The 17,888-nt window shown below is 38.0% G+C and overlaps 1 protein-coding gene across 14 annotated transcripts in view; it reads right to left on the bottom strand.

Moving 5' to 3' along the window:
- MYO1D (myosin ID) overlaps positions 1 to 17,888 on the bottom strand; it is a 382,937-nt gene that overhangs the window by 259,071 nt on the left and 105,978 nt on the right. For all 14 annotated transcript variants that reach the window (XR_001710866.3, XR_010152910.1, XM_063798726.1 and 11 more), the window contains exons 7-11: positions 15,580 to 15,696; positions 12,812 to 13,015; positions 8,408 to 8,553; positions 8,217 to 8,331; positions 3,435 to 3,605 (exon numbers count right to left, since the gene is read on the bottom strand). Coding sequence is in view for 12 of the 14 variants with exons in the window: in XM_063798726.1 (XP_063654796.1) it covers positions 3,435 to 3,605; positions 8,217 to 8,331; positions 8,408 to 8,553; positions 12,812 to 13,015; positions 15,580 to 15,696 (753 nt within the window). In the remaining 2 variants the exon portion in view is untranslated. The remainder of the gene's footprint in view (positions 1 to 3,434; positions 3,606 to 8,216; positions 8,332 to 8,407; positions 8,554 to 12,811; positions 13,016 to 15,579; positions 15,697 to 17,888) is intronic.

Raw genomic sequence — 17,888 nt, 5'->3', positions numbered from 1 at the left:
ACAGCATGGCACTGGTACAAAAATAGACATATAGATCAATGGGACACAACAGAGAGCCCAGAAATAAAGCTGTATACCTACAATCAACTGATCTTTGACAAAGTTGACAAAAATAAACAATGGAGAAAGCATACGCTATTCACTAAGTGGTACTGGGAAAAACAGCTAGCCATATACAGAAGAATGAAATTGGACCCCTGTCTCTCACCATACACAAAAACTAACTTAAGATGAATTAAAGACTTAAATATAAAACCTGAAGCTATAAAAATCCTAGAAAAAAACCTAGGAAAAACTCTCCTGGATATTGGCCTAGGCAAAGAATTTATGACCAAGACCTCAAAAACAAATGTGACAAAAACAAATGAGACTTAATTAAACTAAAAAGGTTCTGCCCAGCAAAAGAAATAACCAACAGAGTAAACAAAAAACCTACACAATCAGAGAAAATATCTGTAAATTATGCCTCCAACAAAGGACTAATATTCAGAATCTACAAGGAACTCAAATAACTAAATAACAAAAAAATCACATAACCCCATTAAAAAGTAGGCAAAGAACATGAACAGGTATTTTTCAAAAGAAGAAATACAAACAGCCAACAAACATTTGAAAAAATGTTCAACATCACTAATCATCAGAGAAATATAAATTGAAACCACAATAAGATATCGTCTTATACCAGTCAGAATGGCTATTACTAAAAATGTCAAAAACAGATGGCATGGATGTGGAGAAAAGGAAATGCTTATACATTGTTGGTGGGAATGTAAATTAATACAACTTCTATGGGAAACAGTATGGAGATTTCTCAAAGAATGTAAACATTTCTTTTAAATGGTAGTTCTAAAAATAGAACTACCATTTGATCTAGCAATTCCACTACCAGGTATAACGAAAAGATATTTGTACTCGTATGTTTACCATAACATTATTCACAATAGCAAAGTCATGGAAACAATCAATCTAAGTGTCTATCAACAAATGATTGGATAGAAAGAAAATGTGACATACATATATATAATGGAATACTATGCAGCCATAAAAAAGAATGAAACCATGTCCTTTGCAGCAACAGGGGTAGAGCTGGAGGCCATTATACTAGGTGAAATAATGTACATTTTCGCTTGTAAGTGGTAGCTAAACAATGCATATGCATGAACACAAAGATGGAAATAAGACACTGGGGACTCCAAAAGCAGGGGGGTGAGGGTTGAAAAATTACATATTGGGTACAATGTTCACTATCTGTGTGATAGGTAAGCTAGAGGCCCAAAGTTTACCATTATGCAATATATCCATGTAACAAACCTGAACATGTACACCCCCCAGATCTAAAATAATAAAGATAAATAAATAAACAAATAATCACTACCTCAGCACTTGTCTTAGGGATACCAAAAGAAAGAGCTACTTGGTCTGAAAGTTGGGAAACCTGGGCTCCCACAAATTCGAAAAAGAAAAAGAAAATCCTCTCCACAGACAAATTACTATTTAGCATTTCATGTCAAATCAGTAGCAAATACTGATGTAGTATGTACAGTTACTCTTACAAATGACATGGCTGGGCGCGGTGGCTCATGCCTGTAATCCCAGCACTTGTGGAGACCCATGTGGGCAGATGAACTGAGGTCAGGAGTTCAAGACCAGCCTGGCCAACATGGTGAAACCCCGTCTCTACAAAAACACAAAAATTAGCTGGGCATGATGGCGGGTGCCTGTAATCCCAGCTACTTGGGAGGCTGAGGCAGGAGAATCGCTTGAACTCGGGAGGCGGAGGTTGCAGTGAGCCAAGATTGCACCATGCACTCTAGCCTGGGCAACAGAGTGAGACTCCATCTCAAAAGAAAAAAAAAAAAGGAATGATATTATATTTCAAAATATTTGGTTGACACATTTAATTCAGGTATATAAATGGCCAAGGTAGAAGATATCAAAATGAGGTGGATTTGATTTCTCATGTGAGACTCATAGCTAATTTAAATGAAAATTTAAATAAGATTTATTTGACATGATTGGGAACAATTCAATTCAACTTTACAAACACTGATTGAATGTCTACCATCTGGTAGGCACCGTGCTAAGTGAGTCTCCAAACCTGAACTGTGATTATAAAGGGCATTTATAAACTTTCCCTCAAAGATAGGACATTTGCCCATGTAATCATGCCATCTTTAAAAGCATCACTCTAAATTATTTAGGTGACTTCTAACTTTGCCCAGTACTCTGTCCCCAGCACCTAGGATTGCACCTGGAAGATAAGAAGCACTTATTAGGTATTTGTGGTGTAAATAGGGAATGACTGAAGCAGTACCTCTAACCCAAAACCCTAACATGAAAGAGCAGACTGTAGTATCTGAAAGCCAACTTGTAGTAGGGTTACTATCAATCCTCAGTAACAGACCAAGGAGAATATTTTAGAAAAACTGGCCTAAAATAAATGTCAGCTAGTAATCTATTTCTTGACGATGTGGGCTTTAGCTAGTTAATTGTGGAATTTCTCTGTTCTGATTACATAATTTCAAAGGAGATAAGTTAGAAAATAGACTTTATTCACACTAAAAAATGGCAGTGTCAGAGATTTATATGGAACTCTGGAGAGGCAGAAATGTTTGCCCCCTTTTTCTATGGATGTGAAGGAGCAGGGGCCTGTTTTCCCTTTAGCATATGGTTACTAGACAAGACTATGTGTAGGGAAGTCTCAGGGGCGATGATGATGTGTTCCTCTTCTAACACAAATTTCTTGAACAAATATTAATAGCAAACATATTCCATGCAAATGGAATATTCCATGCAAATGATATGTCCATATCAGCACAAAGGTCTGATAATCACAATTGTCACCAATTACTACAGATATGTGATCTGTTTATCACATTTTTAGATCCTGAAAAATGGAGAGTTAAAAGGATACGCATTTATTTAATGAATAAGTTTCTCTGTAATAACTAGAATTACAACTAGAATCTCTCTGTTTTCAAGAAAGTCATATGATCTGAAGAAGTACAGCAGAGTGCACAACACATTTTGTTACTGAGGATTACAGTAAAAAGTCAAGGACAAAAGCTATTTTCCATGCCAGAATTATCAGATGCAGGAGCAAAATTCTAGCACATGAGCAAGGACTCTACATCTATTGGTTACAAATGACATCATGCTTTCTAAAGAATCATGCTCATTTTTCCTGTTTCTACCAAATTGCATAGTCTGGAGCTCCCTCTCCTGGATTAACATGATTTTATCAATTTCTTCATACTATAAACCAGAGAGGCAGAATTTATCCACAGCAACAAATCATTTAATGAATGTTTGTGACTTTTCTTTCTTATTAAAGGGGACATTCTTTTATCCCAACATATAAAGTCGTTGAACTCCATCAAACAATAAGGAGAACCTCACAGATAAAAGGAAGAAGGTGTCATTAAACACATTACCTTTCGGCTGGAAAAATGTGCGTGTTTGCCCAATTTACTGTTAAGTGCTTCAAGAAACATTTCATCGGTGACTTTGCCGACATTCATGCAAGCATCATCAAGGATTGCAATGATCCCTTTGTGCTGTTGCTCCACGAGGTCAACAATGATCTGATTGTTGAAGTAGTCAATCTGTAGGACACAGCAAGGAGGGAATTCTGAAGAGAACAGTGACCAGGCCAGGTTAAACCCTGATGCCCCCATTTGTATCAGGAGTTCAGGTAAAACTACTTTGGTGTCAAATGTGTGAATAACATTAAAGAGGTCTTACGCTAAAAAGAGTACACATTCTAACAGAGGTTTATTTTTAAATTTCTTTGTTAACTTTCTATCATGAAATACACTGTCTGAGATTAGTACAGCCCAAGGCAAAGATAATAAGGTAGACACCATTTCTCCCATTACAAACTCATTTTAATCCTGCCTCCAGATCCCACACCCAACCCTACTCCTTCATACCAATCTGCCTGCCATTAACTGTAAGGTCCACCTTCCACAAAGGGCCAACAAATAACCTTAAAGTACTATCTGATATACTACTTCATAATAAAGTTAAGGTACTACACAAAACTTGCAATTTTATAAAAGTAGGGTACAAGTTAAATGTTTAGTTCTAGAAATGTTGTGCAATATGTTCATAACGATGGCTGCAGTTGCCACAAAGTGCCTCGTTTACCTTTAAATACTGTTAATGTGTCATGCATGCAGATGGAAGGGGTGGAACTGTGCACTAAAGTGGGGGCTTTAACTGTAGTGTTTGGCAGAGTTGCCTTCTACCTGCCAGTTCAAAAGTTCTGTTTTCATACAGAATATACATACTAAAAAATTTCAGTCTTTTAAACAGCCTTACTCTGATTCAGCCTCTTCAGATACTCTTGTGCTGTGCAGTAGTGGCTCTATGTGTAAATGCTATGCACTGAGGGTACACAAAAATATCAACATTATGTGTACAGGATAATGCCTCATCCCAATCAGATGTCCATTTGTCATTGTGTTTGTTAACAACCCTTTATCTCTTAGTGTTAAATAAACTCCACTTAAAACGGAAAAAAAAAAAAAGAACTTGCATTTTTAGTTACATGACCCTGAATGACTAAAATCCAAAAGAGCATTTCTTTTGGTTTCCCCAAAGTTAAAAAGCTTCAATAGAATTTTGAACAATTTGAAAAAATTCAGTAGAATTTTGACATTTTTCTAGGCATAATATAAAGAATTTAATTCTGAGAAATAAATATCTATAAAAGATAAGAAAAAGCTTTTCCTTTACTTCCACAAGCTGAATGAAGTTATAAATAACTTCTGGCTTTTCAGCAACTATACATGTACAAGGTTTGTCCAACAATCCTCTGCCACACCTGTTTATTCTGACAGCCTGCAATGTACCTATCACTACACACAGAAGGCACACAAAGAAAGGCCAACTCAGGCAAGCTGCACATCTCAAAGAGGGGCAGCTTATGATCACACAGTTTAATCTTGCTATGTCCCATCTTACGCAGGAGTTACCTAAACTGATTGCTGTCTCCATTACCTTCTATAAGGTCTATATACTCATAATAGACCATTCAAGTGACTCATGTATTCCCATTTCATGCTTTAAAATCCAAGGTTTTATGCCAGTTATTTGTACATGGCTTTTAGCTCCATTTCTAGTCTTGCATGTTCTCTTCTGTATCTTATGGACTGAAACCTGTAAACTGGGTAGTTTTTACTTTGTTTTTTATACTTTTCTGATTTGTCTAAACTAAAGTTTCTCAAATAGGGGGAATTTTGCTCACCAGGGGACATTTGGCAATATCAGGAGACATTTCTAGTCAAAATGGGGTAGGGGTGCTACTGTCATTTGGTGGGGAGAGGCCAGGGATGCTGCTAAACATCCTACAATGCATAGAACAGCTTCCACAACAAAGAATTATCTGGCACAAAATTTCAGTAGTACTGAGGTGAAGCAGTGTAGGTCTAAATATTTACTTTCATTATGGGCATTTATTATATTTCTAATTAGGGAGAAAAGTTATTTCCATCTTTGGAAAAAAAATCCTAAAAATACTCAAAAAGCAGGAGCTCTATATTAATAGTTGACATCTTAGACTTCGGGACTATGAAATTAAAGACGAAGTCTTTTGCCCCAGGGACTAAAGAATTACCTTCCCTAAAATCCCAATTATATTACTAAAAGCTATTGGTCTCTGCTAGTAACTTTCACTTTATAAGTTTAATACTGCTTCAAACATTGCTTAAACCAGTAGTTTTCAAACTAAGTTCTTCCAGCAACTTGGCATTCCCGTAAGGTTTCCTAAGGGATACCAGGAGCCAGAAGACTTGTGATGGGGTAGCTTAGGGATATGGGGCTCTGGCCTTTCATACCCACTCCAGATAAAACAGCTTTGTGCTTGAGTATCAAGTTCTCAATAGTTAAAATGATTTGCAGACTACAGCATTGAAAGCTTTTAAAAGTGAATGTACCAGATAACCAGACATTATGAACCTCCTGGTGGAAGTTCACACACAGTCTATGAAATGGCCTGTGGAAAAAAACTGACTCTGAATCCAGTCAAGACTCTAGATCTAACAACCAATATACAGGACATACAAGAAACAGAGAAACATATTAAATGGCACCTGAGGAATGCAATTAGCAAAATCCAGACTATGGGGAACTCCATAACAAATGACTCATTCTCTTCAACACAAGATTGCAAAGAGAGATCATTCAAGGAAAAAAAGAAACATGGAGAAAATCTATAGATATGCAAGAGACCTATCAATCAATCATAATGTAAGAAACTTATTTGGATCCAAATTTAACCTGCAAAACAACAACCAGAAGACAACTAAGGAAATATGAAACATGTATACTGACTGGATATTTTATGATATTAAGGAATTTTTGTTAATGTTTTAGGTATGATAATGGCATTGTGATTATGGTTTTTGTAAAATTCTCTTAGAGAAATACATGGAAATATTTACTGAATAGATACCCAATTGAATAGATGAAATAATGTGATATCTGAAATTTGCTTCAAAATAATCTGGGAGTAGGTGGGTATAGTACAGATGGCATAAGACTGGCAATCAACTGGTATGTGTTAAAGCCAGGTGATGGGTATATAGGGTTTACTGTACTATAGTCTGTCTTCTTAATGTGTGTTTAAAATTTTCCATAATAAAAAATCTTTTAAAAAGAATCACTATGTTTAGAAGTTTGGGGTTTTACCCAGAATAGAGATTCTAATTGTGGGGGGATCTGCCATGTAGTAAGTAACTGTTACCTTGGAGTTAGCCTTCTGCTCCCTCTAGGACAAATAGTTCTTGGTTTATTTAGCGAAAATTTTTTGCATTTTGGGATTCTTGATTCTTTTTGAGATGTTTGGAACAGTCCACTGCATTACTTACCCTGTTGTCAATTATGTCTGTGAAATTTGATATTCTGATTGTGAAAGGATATTTTTGACTAGTATCTTGAAATCACATTTGAATAACAAGTTTTATGATTAAATTTGGTATTAAAAATCCAAGCTTCAGTTATACCGTGTATTATACAACATTCTTAGAAAGCTTCATATACACTTAATTGAATTGAATTAAATTTTAATTGTATTAGAAGAGTTCATTATTTAAGTCAAACTACAGATAATTCTTATATAAAATAGCCCTTTGGTTTATATGCAGATAGGTAAAATTTATGCCAATATACCTGAGCAACTTTTTTATGGTATTCTAACGTTTAACACATGATGGAAGGCAGATACAATTTTGAGGTGGGAAAGCTATTTGTTATATCATTGTCTCTTTATTTCAGAATGAGAGGAAATAGAAAATAGAAAGGTAGGAAGGAAGATAAAAGTCATTTAAATACAGTATTTCCAATATTTTTTTGCTGCTATTATATTGGATAACAAAAAACAAATACTGGCTTCATTTCTATTCTCTGGCAAGAGGATGAACAATCATATAAACTCAAACTACAGAAACTTAAAAGTTTTTGTATTTTTCAAGTTTATTCTCAAAATTGCTTAAAAATGCAAACTTACAAGAAAAATTACTATGTCTCATTTCTATCATAAACAGAAGGTCTTATCACAGGAAATTTAAAAACCAAACAAGTCATGCCTTTTAGCTTTGATCTCTGTGGTTTGCACTGTGCACCCATTATACTTTCCAGCTATATCTTACCAGATTAGTTTGCCTCTGACAAATACAAAAGTTCCCAAAGATTGATTAGAGTAGAGGTGATAATTGAAGTGTAATACACAAGAAAATGCAAAGTAAAACAAGTATTTTAATGTGTAGGTTTCAGAGAATATAAACAACATTAACTGAAGACAATAAAATACCATATAGTCTACAAAGCAGAAGAGGAGAAAAAGGAGGAAAAGGGGAAGAAGAAACTAGATTCTGAAGCAAAGTTCAGCCAATTTAAGGTATAACTTAATAAAGTATGCTAAACCTAACAGACAGATATAAACCAGTAAGTCCACGTGGTATCAGCCATAAAGTGAAAACAGGTTTACTGGTTCTAACTCAGGATGTTCTGGGCATCAACAAGGCAGTCTATCAAATTATAGCAATCCCACCTAAAAATGATGAAATTAATTGTATTTACATATCCCAAAAAGGAAAGCTAAGGTTCAGATGTTTCAAATACCCCCAAAAGATCAAGAAATACCTAAAATAAAATTTGACATTATCAATAATATGAGAAACACATGAAGGCATTTTCCATAAGAGTCCACTCACGTGTTTCCAGGGGATCCCTTCCCGCTGGTATTCCTCTTGTTCTTGCTTCAGAACCAGCTGAATAAATAGCTGCTGCAGTTTCTCATTGCAGTAATTGATACAGAATTGTTCAAAACTACAAGAAAAGGAATAAATTAAGTTTCAACAAATAGAAAATAGGCAACAAGGTTTTAAGTATCTTTTCCGTTTACCTGTTGTTGTCAAAGATTTCAAAGCCATAGATATCCAAGACACCAATAACAGTGTTTTTCCCATGGATTGTGGTGTCATAGTTCTTGACCTCAATAATATCATTGATGCGAGTAACGATCCAACAAAAAAGGCGCTCATATATTGCCTGCAAGGAAAATAGCATCATAAATGCTTGCCAATTTGGGAATGAGTCCTCTGTTTGGATTTGTGATCAGTTTTAAATTCCTGTCCACCTTCTCACTGTTTAGCATAGCCATTACTGGCCTTAGCAGAACAAATGAAAATGTAGACTGTCCATTAAAAAAAACCCAAACTACCTGATGTATGCAAAACTAAAGTAAATAGCTTGTATTTTTAAAAGATTATTACCGGTCATTATACCAATTCCAACGACACTCTCCAGGCATGTTTCCCTGCCCGGCTATATCAATAGTTTGCCTGATCCTTTGAATAAGCCAGTTCATTGCTTTATTATTAATTTCATCAACTATAAAGAGTTGAGAGCTAGTGAGTTAATATCTATGATCCACTAAAGCTATATGAATTCTAAAAAATATAAATATTGATTTCTAATGCTAAATGAAGATCTGAGCCAAAGATCAAGGGTTGAAATTCCCTGAGAATCGAACACACATCCAATGCAAAAGAACACACACACTAAGCCACACATGGACAAAGGCGCCACACGCTAACACACATTCACATCCCGATACACATGTGCTCTGCAATGTCACATCGTCAGAAAACCTTCCTTAACGTCTCCTGCCAGCTACCCACTCTCTTCACCCATATCCATTACCTCCCCTTTACTCTTCAATCCACTCCAGTCTCCACTTACATCCTATTACTCCATTGAAATGGCTCATCAAAGACTCCCAGCACCTCTACGTAGATACTTCTCGTACCTCATATGGGCATCTTGCTCTGTCGCTCAGCATCACTCAACCTAGGTTTTCACTGCCTTCTTGGAACACTCTTCTCTCTGGATTTCGGATAATAGCCTTTCTGAATTTTACTCTTTGTTCACTGGATGTTCCTTTTTGGTGACCTTTGGTAGAGTCTCCTCTTCTACCTGACTTGTAAAAGTTGGAGTTCTTCCTGGTCCTCTTCTCTTCACTCTCTAGCACCTTCTAAATCATCTCACCCAGGATTAAATAATACAAATATAATATGACTCCCAAAAGTATTATCCAAATCCAGACTCAGAGAACAGTCTCTGAGCTCCTGACTCAAGAGCTTGACTGTCTACCTGACACTGACTCTTCAATGGCTCACAGCCATCTCAAACTCAAAGGACTCTTGATCTTTCCTCTTCCAACAACTGTTCCTATCCTACTTTTAGCCACAAATAAATAGCACCACTTAGAAATTCACTGATTTATTCAACAAATATTTGCCGAATACTTATTATATATAGTTTGTTAGAGATACAGGTCTAGGCAAACAAAAACATGGTCTCAATGTCCAAGAAACTTAGGGAATAGAGTGAAGGAAAAAATTATTCTCTCTGTCTCTCTCACTTGCCCCCCACCTCGCAGATAAACATCCACACTAAAGGAGAGGTACATTGGGTCTTAGGGGAATTTAATCTATGCAGTGCTCAGGAAGGTTAGGGAAGGCCTCTCTGGGAAAGTGATACTTGAGACCAGAAGGATGAGTAAGAGGTAGCCAAGCAAGAGAGGAGAGAAGAGCAGTCCAAGCAGAGGGAACAGATGTGCACAGGCCCTGTGACTGGAAGGAGAAAGCGATCAGGATAATCTGTGAGGACTGAGAGAAGACTAATGTGCTGGGCTGAAGAAAGGGGGGCTGGGTATGGTATAAAATGAGGTGGGAGAGGTGGGCTGGAGCCAGACCATGTTAAAGTATTATCCTTGCTTCTCTCATTCTCCACATAATAGGTCCTATGGATTTTATTTTCTCAACACAGTCCATTTCAAATCATCCTCCTCTCCCCGTTTGTACTTCCACCTTTCTGACTCAAGCTGCCCTCATCTCTTTCCTGGATTAACAAAATATCCCCTTAATTGACCTCTTTGCTTCCATTCTTACTCTAGCCCCCGTAACATTCTCCATACTAAGGCCAGAGTGATCATTTTAAAAATGCAAACTTGCCAGGTGCAGTGGCTCATGCCTGTAATCCCAACACTCTGGGAAGCTGAGGTGGGCAGATCACCTGAGGTCAGGAGTTTGAGACCAGCCTGGCCAACATGATGAGACCCCATCTCTACTAAAAATACAAAAATTAGCCAGGCATGGTGGCAGGTGCCTGTAATCCTAGCTACTCAGGAGGCTGAGGCAGGAGAATTGCTTGAACCTGGGAGGTGGAGGTTGCAGTGAGCTGAGATCATACCATTGCACTCCAGCCTGGGTGACAGAGAGAGACACCGTCTCAAAAAGCAAAGAAAAAATAAAAAGACAAAAAAACGGCCGGGCGCGGTTGGTCACACCTAATCCCAGCACTTTGGGAGGCCGAGGAGGGCGGATCACAAGGTCAGGAGATGGAGACCATCCTGGCTAACATGGTGAAACCCTGTCTCTACTAAAAATATAAAAAATTAGCTGGGCGTGGTGGCGGTCGCCTGTAGTTCCAGCTACTCGGGAGGCTGAGGCAGGAGAATGGCATGAACCCGGAAGGCGGAGCTTGCAGTGAGCTGAGATTGTGCCACTGCACTCCAGCTTGGGCAACAAAGCGAGACTCCATCTCAAAAAAAAAAAAAAAAAAAGGGCAAACTTGATGTCATTGCCCCTCCTTAAAGTCCTCCCTATTGCTCTCCATTGCACTTAGGAAAAATTCAAATTCCCCCAAAACTAAAAACCAAGCCTAAGACTTACAAGAGTAAAAAATGAAATAGACAGTAAACTAATCAACCAGCAAAACAACAACAACAAAAGTTAGACGTGAGAAAATACAATGCTTGCCACACAGATAACAGACAAAGGGTTAAAGTTTATGATATGCTAAGAACACTTAGAAATTGACAATAAAAAGATAACAGCTCCAAAGAAAAATGCACAAAAGATATACCCAGGCAATTCTTAGAATATGTTAAAATACTCTACAAAAATATGATAAGATGCTCAAATATACTAGTAATGAAATAAAAGTAACAATAAAATATTACCATGCAGCCATAAAATCAGTAAATTTAAAGTTTAAAATAAATATATGGCACGTGTGGTGGCTCATGCCTGTAATCCCAGCACTTTGGGAGGCCAAGGCAGGTAGATCGCTTGAGGTCTGGAGTCCGAGACCAGCCTGGTCAACATGGTGAAACCTTGTCTCTACTAAAAATACAAAAATTAGCTGGGCATGGTGGCACACTCCTGTAATCCCAGCTACTTGGGAGGCTGAGACAGGAGAATCACTTGAACCCGGGAGGTGGAGGTTGCAGTGAGCCAAGATTGTGCCACTGCACTCCAGCCTGGATGGCAGAGCAAGACTCCGTCTCAAAAAATAAAAATAAAATAAGTATACCCTTTGACCTGGCAAGCTCACTCCTGGGAATCCATCCAGCTGAAACAAAAGCACTAGTGTATAAGCATAGATGTATAAAGACGTGCAGCATTGTTTGCAGTTGCAAAAAAGGGAAGTAAAGTGGGTGACTTAAGAGTAAGATGGTTAAATAAATTGTGGTACTATCACTGCAGGCTTAGTACACAGCCCTGGAGGACATTATGCTAAGTGAAATAAGCCAGGCACAAAAAGACAAATATTGTGTGATCTCACCTATATGCAATCTGAAAAAGTCAAACTCATAGAAGCAGAGAATAGAATGGTGATTACCAGAGGCTAGAGGAGCGGGGTGGATGGAGAAAGTGTGAGACGTTAGTCAAAGGGTAAAGTTTCAGTTAGACAGGAAGAATAATTTGTGGTGATCCACTGCAAAGCGTGGTGACTATTAATAATAATACTAATAATATTGTTTCAAATTGCTAAGAGTGGATTTTAAATGTTCTCACCACAAATAAATGGTAAGTAGGTGAGGTAAGAGGTATGCTAATTAGTCTGATCTGATCATTCCATAATGTGTACATGTCCTGAAATATCCCATTGTACCCATAAACATATACAATTATTGTCAATTAAAAATAAATAAAACTTAAAAAAAATGGATCAGAGCTCAGTCAGTTGACTCTGGCGAAGCATTATTGAGTGAGAGAAGCAGCACGTGAAGCCCTCATGAGCGCCACCCCCAGTCAGCTTCCACTCTTCTCAGAACCTTTTTTGGCAGTGATGCTTACATCTGGGAGTTTTACCGAGGCTTCAATGGCCAGAAAGTATCATTATGGTTTCTAAAAGCCTTAACCCTCTTTCAAGAATGTCTGAATACATGCTCACAGGATTTCACTCAATTTGCAACTGCGATCAACACCAGGTGACATAGGGTCAGTTACACTCTCACCTTGGCAAAGGCGTCTCTGCCGTAGCTGGCCTCTTGTTCTGTGTGCTGCTTGTCAATGATGTCACGGCCTGTGGCCACGGTCCGGTAAAGAAGGGCTTTCTCAACCATATCTGTCTTAGTAGAGAGCAATTCTGCTATGGTAGATACTACTTTGCCATTCTCAATAAGAGGTGTGTCACCATCTACTACAAATTTTAAATTTCCCTGTATCAAAAGTGAAAAAAATAACACATTATGAAACATTATGTCAAGGATATATTTGCCAATATAAAATATAATTCAGGTGACCTTGTTTGTACATATTTTCCTAAATACATTATACATCTCAACATCTAAAAACAGTGTTTCATCTACTTTTTCCCTTTCTCCGGACACTCATCTATCTTTTTGCTTTCAGTGTATGTTTTTGATAGATAAAAGTTTTACATTTTTATGTAATCGAATCTATGAATCTTTTGCCTTAGGGTCTCTCTTTCTTTGGTGTCATACTTAGACCATTCCTACTCCAAAGGGTTTATGAGCATTTGATGCTTTCCTCTAATGCTTTTATAGTTTTTGTTTTCCTTAAACTTTTAATTTTATTTATTTATTTATTTTTGAGACAGAGTCTCGCTCTGTCGCCCAGGCTGGAGTGCAAGTGGTGCGATCTTGGCTCACTGCAAGCTCTGCCTGCTGGGATCACGCCATTCTCCTGCCTCAGCCTCCCGAATAGCTGGGACTACAGGTGCCTGCCACCACGCCCAGCTAATTTTTTGTATTTTTAGTAGAGACAGGGTTTCACCATGTTAGCTAGGATGGTCTCGACCTCCTGACCTCGTGATCCACCCACCTCGGCCTCCCAAAGTGCTGGGATTACAGGCGTGAGCCACCGCGCCTGGCCTTTTTCCTTAAACTTTTTAATCCATCCACAATTTATTTTGGTATATGGTATCAAGTAAGAATCTAACTTTATTTTTCACATGATTAGTTGCTCTAACGGGACTTATTGAACAGTCTAGCTTTTTCTGATTTGAAATGTCACCTCTTTTTTGAGACAGGGTCTGTCACCCAGGCTGGAATGCAGTGGTGCACCATGGCTCACTGCAGCCTCAACGTCCCAGGCTTAAGCGATCCTTCCACCCCCAGCCCCTCTAAATAGCTGGGACTACAGATGCGTGCCACCATGCCTGGCTAATTTTTGTATTTTTTGTATAGATGGGGTTTTGCCATGTTGCCCAGGCTGGTCTTGGAACTCCTGGGTTCAAGCAATCTGTCCACCTCAAACTTTCCAAAGTGCTGGGATTACAGGTGTGAGCAACCCCGCCCAGCTGAAATGTCACCTTTTTAATATGTTAAATCTCCTCAAGTGTTTGAGTCTATTTATATTCCACTCATTCAATAAGCAATACATACTTATAACCATCTACCAAATGTCCAGCACATTAACCAATCAGTTGATTAATCTGTTGATCTGGTGCTGAATTTGTGGAAAGTTATAAAGTACTATAGCTTTTACTATCATTTTAAGTTTGGTAGAACTAGTCATGTTCCCTCTCCTCCCTTACCCTACCCTATACGACACTTCTTTAATATACTTTATTTGATCTTTTTCCAGGTAAATTCTAGAATCAACAGGTCAAGTTAAAAACAAAATAAAGGCCAGGCACGGTGGCTCACGCCTGTAATCCCAGAACTTTGGGAGGCTGAGATGGGCAGATCACGAGGTCAGGAGATCGAGACTGTCCTGGCTATGGTGAAACCCCGTCTCTACTAAAAATAAAAAAAATTAGCCAGGCGTGGTGGCAGGCGCCTGTAGTCCCAGCTACTCAGGAGGCTGAGGCAGGAGAATGGTATGAACTCGGGAGGTGGAGCTTGCAGTGAGCCTAGATTGCACCACTGCACTCCAGCCTGGGTGACAGAGCGAGATTCCATCTCAAAAAGAAAACAAAACAAAAAAAAACAACAAAAAATAAAATTATTGTTTGGATTCTGAAAAGGACTGCTGCACTGTATTTAAAAACTGATTCAAACAGATGAGACAATTTATAATACTAAAGTCTTCCTAGTCAGGAACATTTATTGTTTATATTGCTATATAATATTTTTCATAAAGATCCTGCACATTTCTGATTCATTTAGAGTTAAATCTTGCTATATTAAATGAAAAGTAATTTTTATTCCAGATTTGAATCCATGTTGTCATTCTTATTGTAAGATTATATGTTCAGTGTATTTTAAGTATCTCTAATTATATAAATGTTAATGAAAGAAATCTAACACACAGTTCTTCACTTCTAAGTTTGGTGTGGTATAGTGGGAAACAAGTGGCCCAAAAGTGGTCTATGGTGTTGGCTCTGGGATGAGCTGGCTGTGCCTTTGAGGTAGTCATGCCACCCATCAGGGCTATTTCCCAATCTGTAAAATGAGATGATTAAAAATCCAGTTCCGATAACCTACGATTCTATGTTTCAAATGCCACTAGAAATTTATACCACTAGTAGTCACATCACTGCTGAATTCCTTTATCCTTAAAATTAACCAGTTCAAAGTTTGACAATACCAGTAAGACAATCAACTGAAGTAGTAGTCTCCAACCCTATAGTAGCTTGGAAAATCCCTCATAATATTATAAAATGATGGCAAGAACCACAGACATAGTAATTTCTTCAAAATATGTACAAAATTTTCTCTGAATACTTTTTAAATCTACAGGGAAAAAACAAAATCTTCTGAGAAAGCATCCTGTTCTCAGCAGAAGACAATACATTCTGAGAGGTGTCCCTACTCACCAAGTGCAGAATAGTAGCCAAAATCTTATACACTGTTTGGATCTCCTCAGGTTTGAAGCCAATGACTTTCATGGCATCAGCAACAACTCTGAATTCGGCAGCATCATTGATAGAAGACTGGGGATGAAAATGAAAAACTGAAGTTACAGATATTTCCTATGAGCATTAAAATTCAACAATTATAAAACTAAGTTATACCAAGGTTTTGCCTTCGTAGTAAATCACTTGAGGGGATGGTGAGTCTCCAGAGAAAATAAAAATTATTTCACGAGTTGCAACATTATTCAGCACGTACAAAGCCCACTTGTGCGTGAAAGCCATCACCTAAAATAAGCACTGTGTCGTTTTCTGGAACCTTCAGTGAGGGAGCAAGTCCTGAGCTGGCTCAGACAAGCTGATCCCCCACTCCATGATCAGTGAAGGCAACGGCATGGATGTGGGATCACAAATGCAAGTGCTGAATGTGGGAGCCTCCAAGATACATGCTTGGCTACTGTTGTTTGTGGCTCTTTGTTCCACAATTGTCTTATTTAGGCTGGCAACAACACTTCACTCTCGTATAATCAGGCGGTTTATTTTCCAGGTGAGGCAAGGCGGGCCCTCAAAAGCAAAACAGCCAGCCTCAGTCATTTAGTAAGCTATTAAATAGTCTGGGACTATAACTTCATTCTTTCACTCACTTGATACGCATTTCACAAGTCAGCTCTACTAACTGGTACAGGCAGCTCAAAGATGAATCGCCTGCCCTTTTAGAGCTGTGGCCATCACATTGGAAATACAAGTGCGTAAACAGAAATTCGCAATAAAGCAATAGTAACTGCTTATATTAGTTTTACCACAGCAGCAGCCGCAGAGGCTTGATCAATTCTTTCCTCAGTAAGTTTCTCCTCTTGTTTGGATACAGAGACCTGGCCTGATGCTCACTTGTTGAGGAAGGGCCCTGGAAGGGGACCTCTCTGCCTGGTGAGTACAAGTTCCTCTAGTGTCCAGGAGACAACCAGGCCAGCCCCTCCTCCTCCTAGGTTTTTGTTTTTACCTTGGGCAAGATACTTAACCTCATTGAACCTCAACTTCCTCACAAATAAAATGGGCATAATAACATATATCTTACAGGGTGGTTGTCAGAATTGAATGAAAATTTATATAAAGCACCTCTCTAGCACCAGCATACAAAAAAAACCACTCAGCAGTATCAGATATTACTATTATTATGAACTGCAACCATGTTGAAGTTGGAAAGTAACTGGATAAAATCTAAATGTCCTACTGTGGGGAACTGTTGGCTGCTTACCTAACAGCCATCCTCTACCCTCATTTCTTTCTTGCCAATCGAACCCTGATTTCTTTACTCCTCTCTAAGTGTGCAGGTCCTTTGTGACTGGCATCTACCTAGCCTCAAGAGGTAAATCTTCACTGGTCTAAACTCATCAGAGTGATCTTATTTCCCTTACTAAATGACTGGTTAGCCACAGGCATGGGATGCCATTCTGATCAATACAACATGAGGGAAAGTGTTTATGGGGGATGAGTGGAGGAGGGTTCTTGGGGAGGTTTCCCTAGCTTATAAAGGACATATGCCATGAACATCTCCTTTGCAGGTGACTCCTGGAACTTCTGATGACATTTTGGGACTAAAAGGAAAACCAGCCTAAGAGGACAGAGCTGTCCATGAGTGTGGCAGAGTTGTAAGTTGGGGAAACAACCAAAAAAACACCTGGGTCCCTGACAACATTGTTAAGGCAATGAACTAACTAATTCTGGAATTGTCCTATCTCAGAGTTTCTTGTTATGCTAGATAATTAAGTTTCTTATTGTTTTTGGAGACTTTTAATTGGGTCTTCTCTTACTTGCAACCCAAAATATCTTAACTGTATATGACTCCTGCATTTTAGAACTGGTTAAGATACACACAGTGCAATACTTAATAGTTATAAAAATTATTATATTAATTTATATTTGTTTGCATGGAAAGATTATAATAAAAACAGGTTTATTTAATTAGGATTTATTGTATGATTCCATTTATAAATATAGATGCAAACCATTATCAATAATCATTTCTGTATGGTAAGATTTAGTGTATTTTTGTTTCCTTTTGGTTCATAGTTTAGGTTTTGACTATGATCATTTATTACTTCTTTGTTTTTCTTAGGAAGCAAAAAAAAAAAGGTGGGGAAAGCAGACATGGAAATTTTTGATAAAAAGGGAATCTAAGCTAAATTTAACCTAGAAAAAAGGCTATTAATTTAATACTTGCTTTCTGTGGGGACTCTACACGACTTGGTCAAAAGTAACTTAGTCGATAAGAC

This window comes from Pan troglodytes, chromosome 19 (genome assembly GCF_028858775.2).
Source record: "Pan troglodytes isolate AG18354 chromosome 19, NHGRI_mPanTro3-v2.0_pri, whole genome shotgun sequence".
Taxonomy (NCBI): domain Eukaryota; kingdom Metazoa; phylum Chordata; class Mammalia; order Primates; family Hominidae; genus Pan; species Pan troglodytes.
Note: the sequence above shows the minus strand (reverse complement) of the source record. Positions and strands in the feature narration are given on the sequence as shown.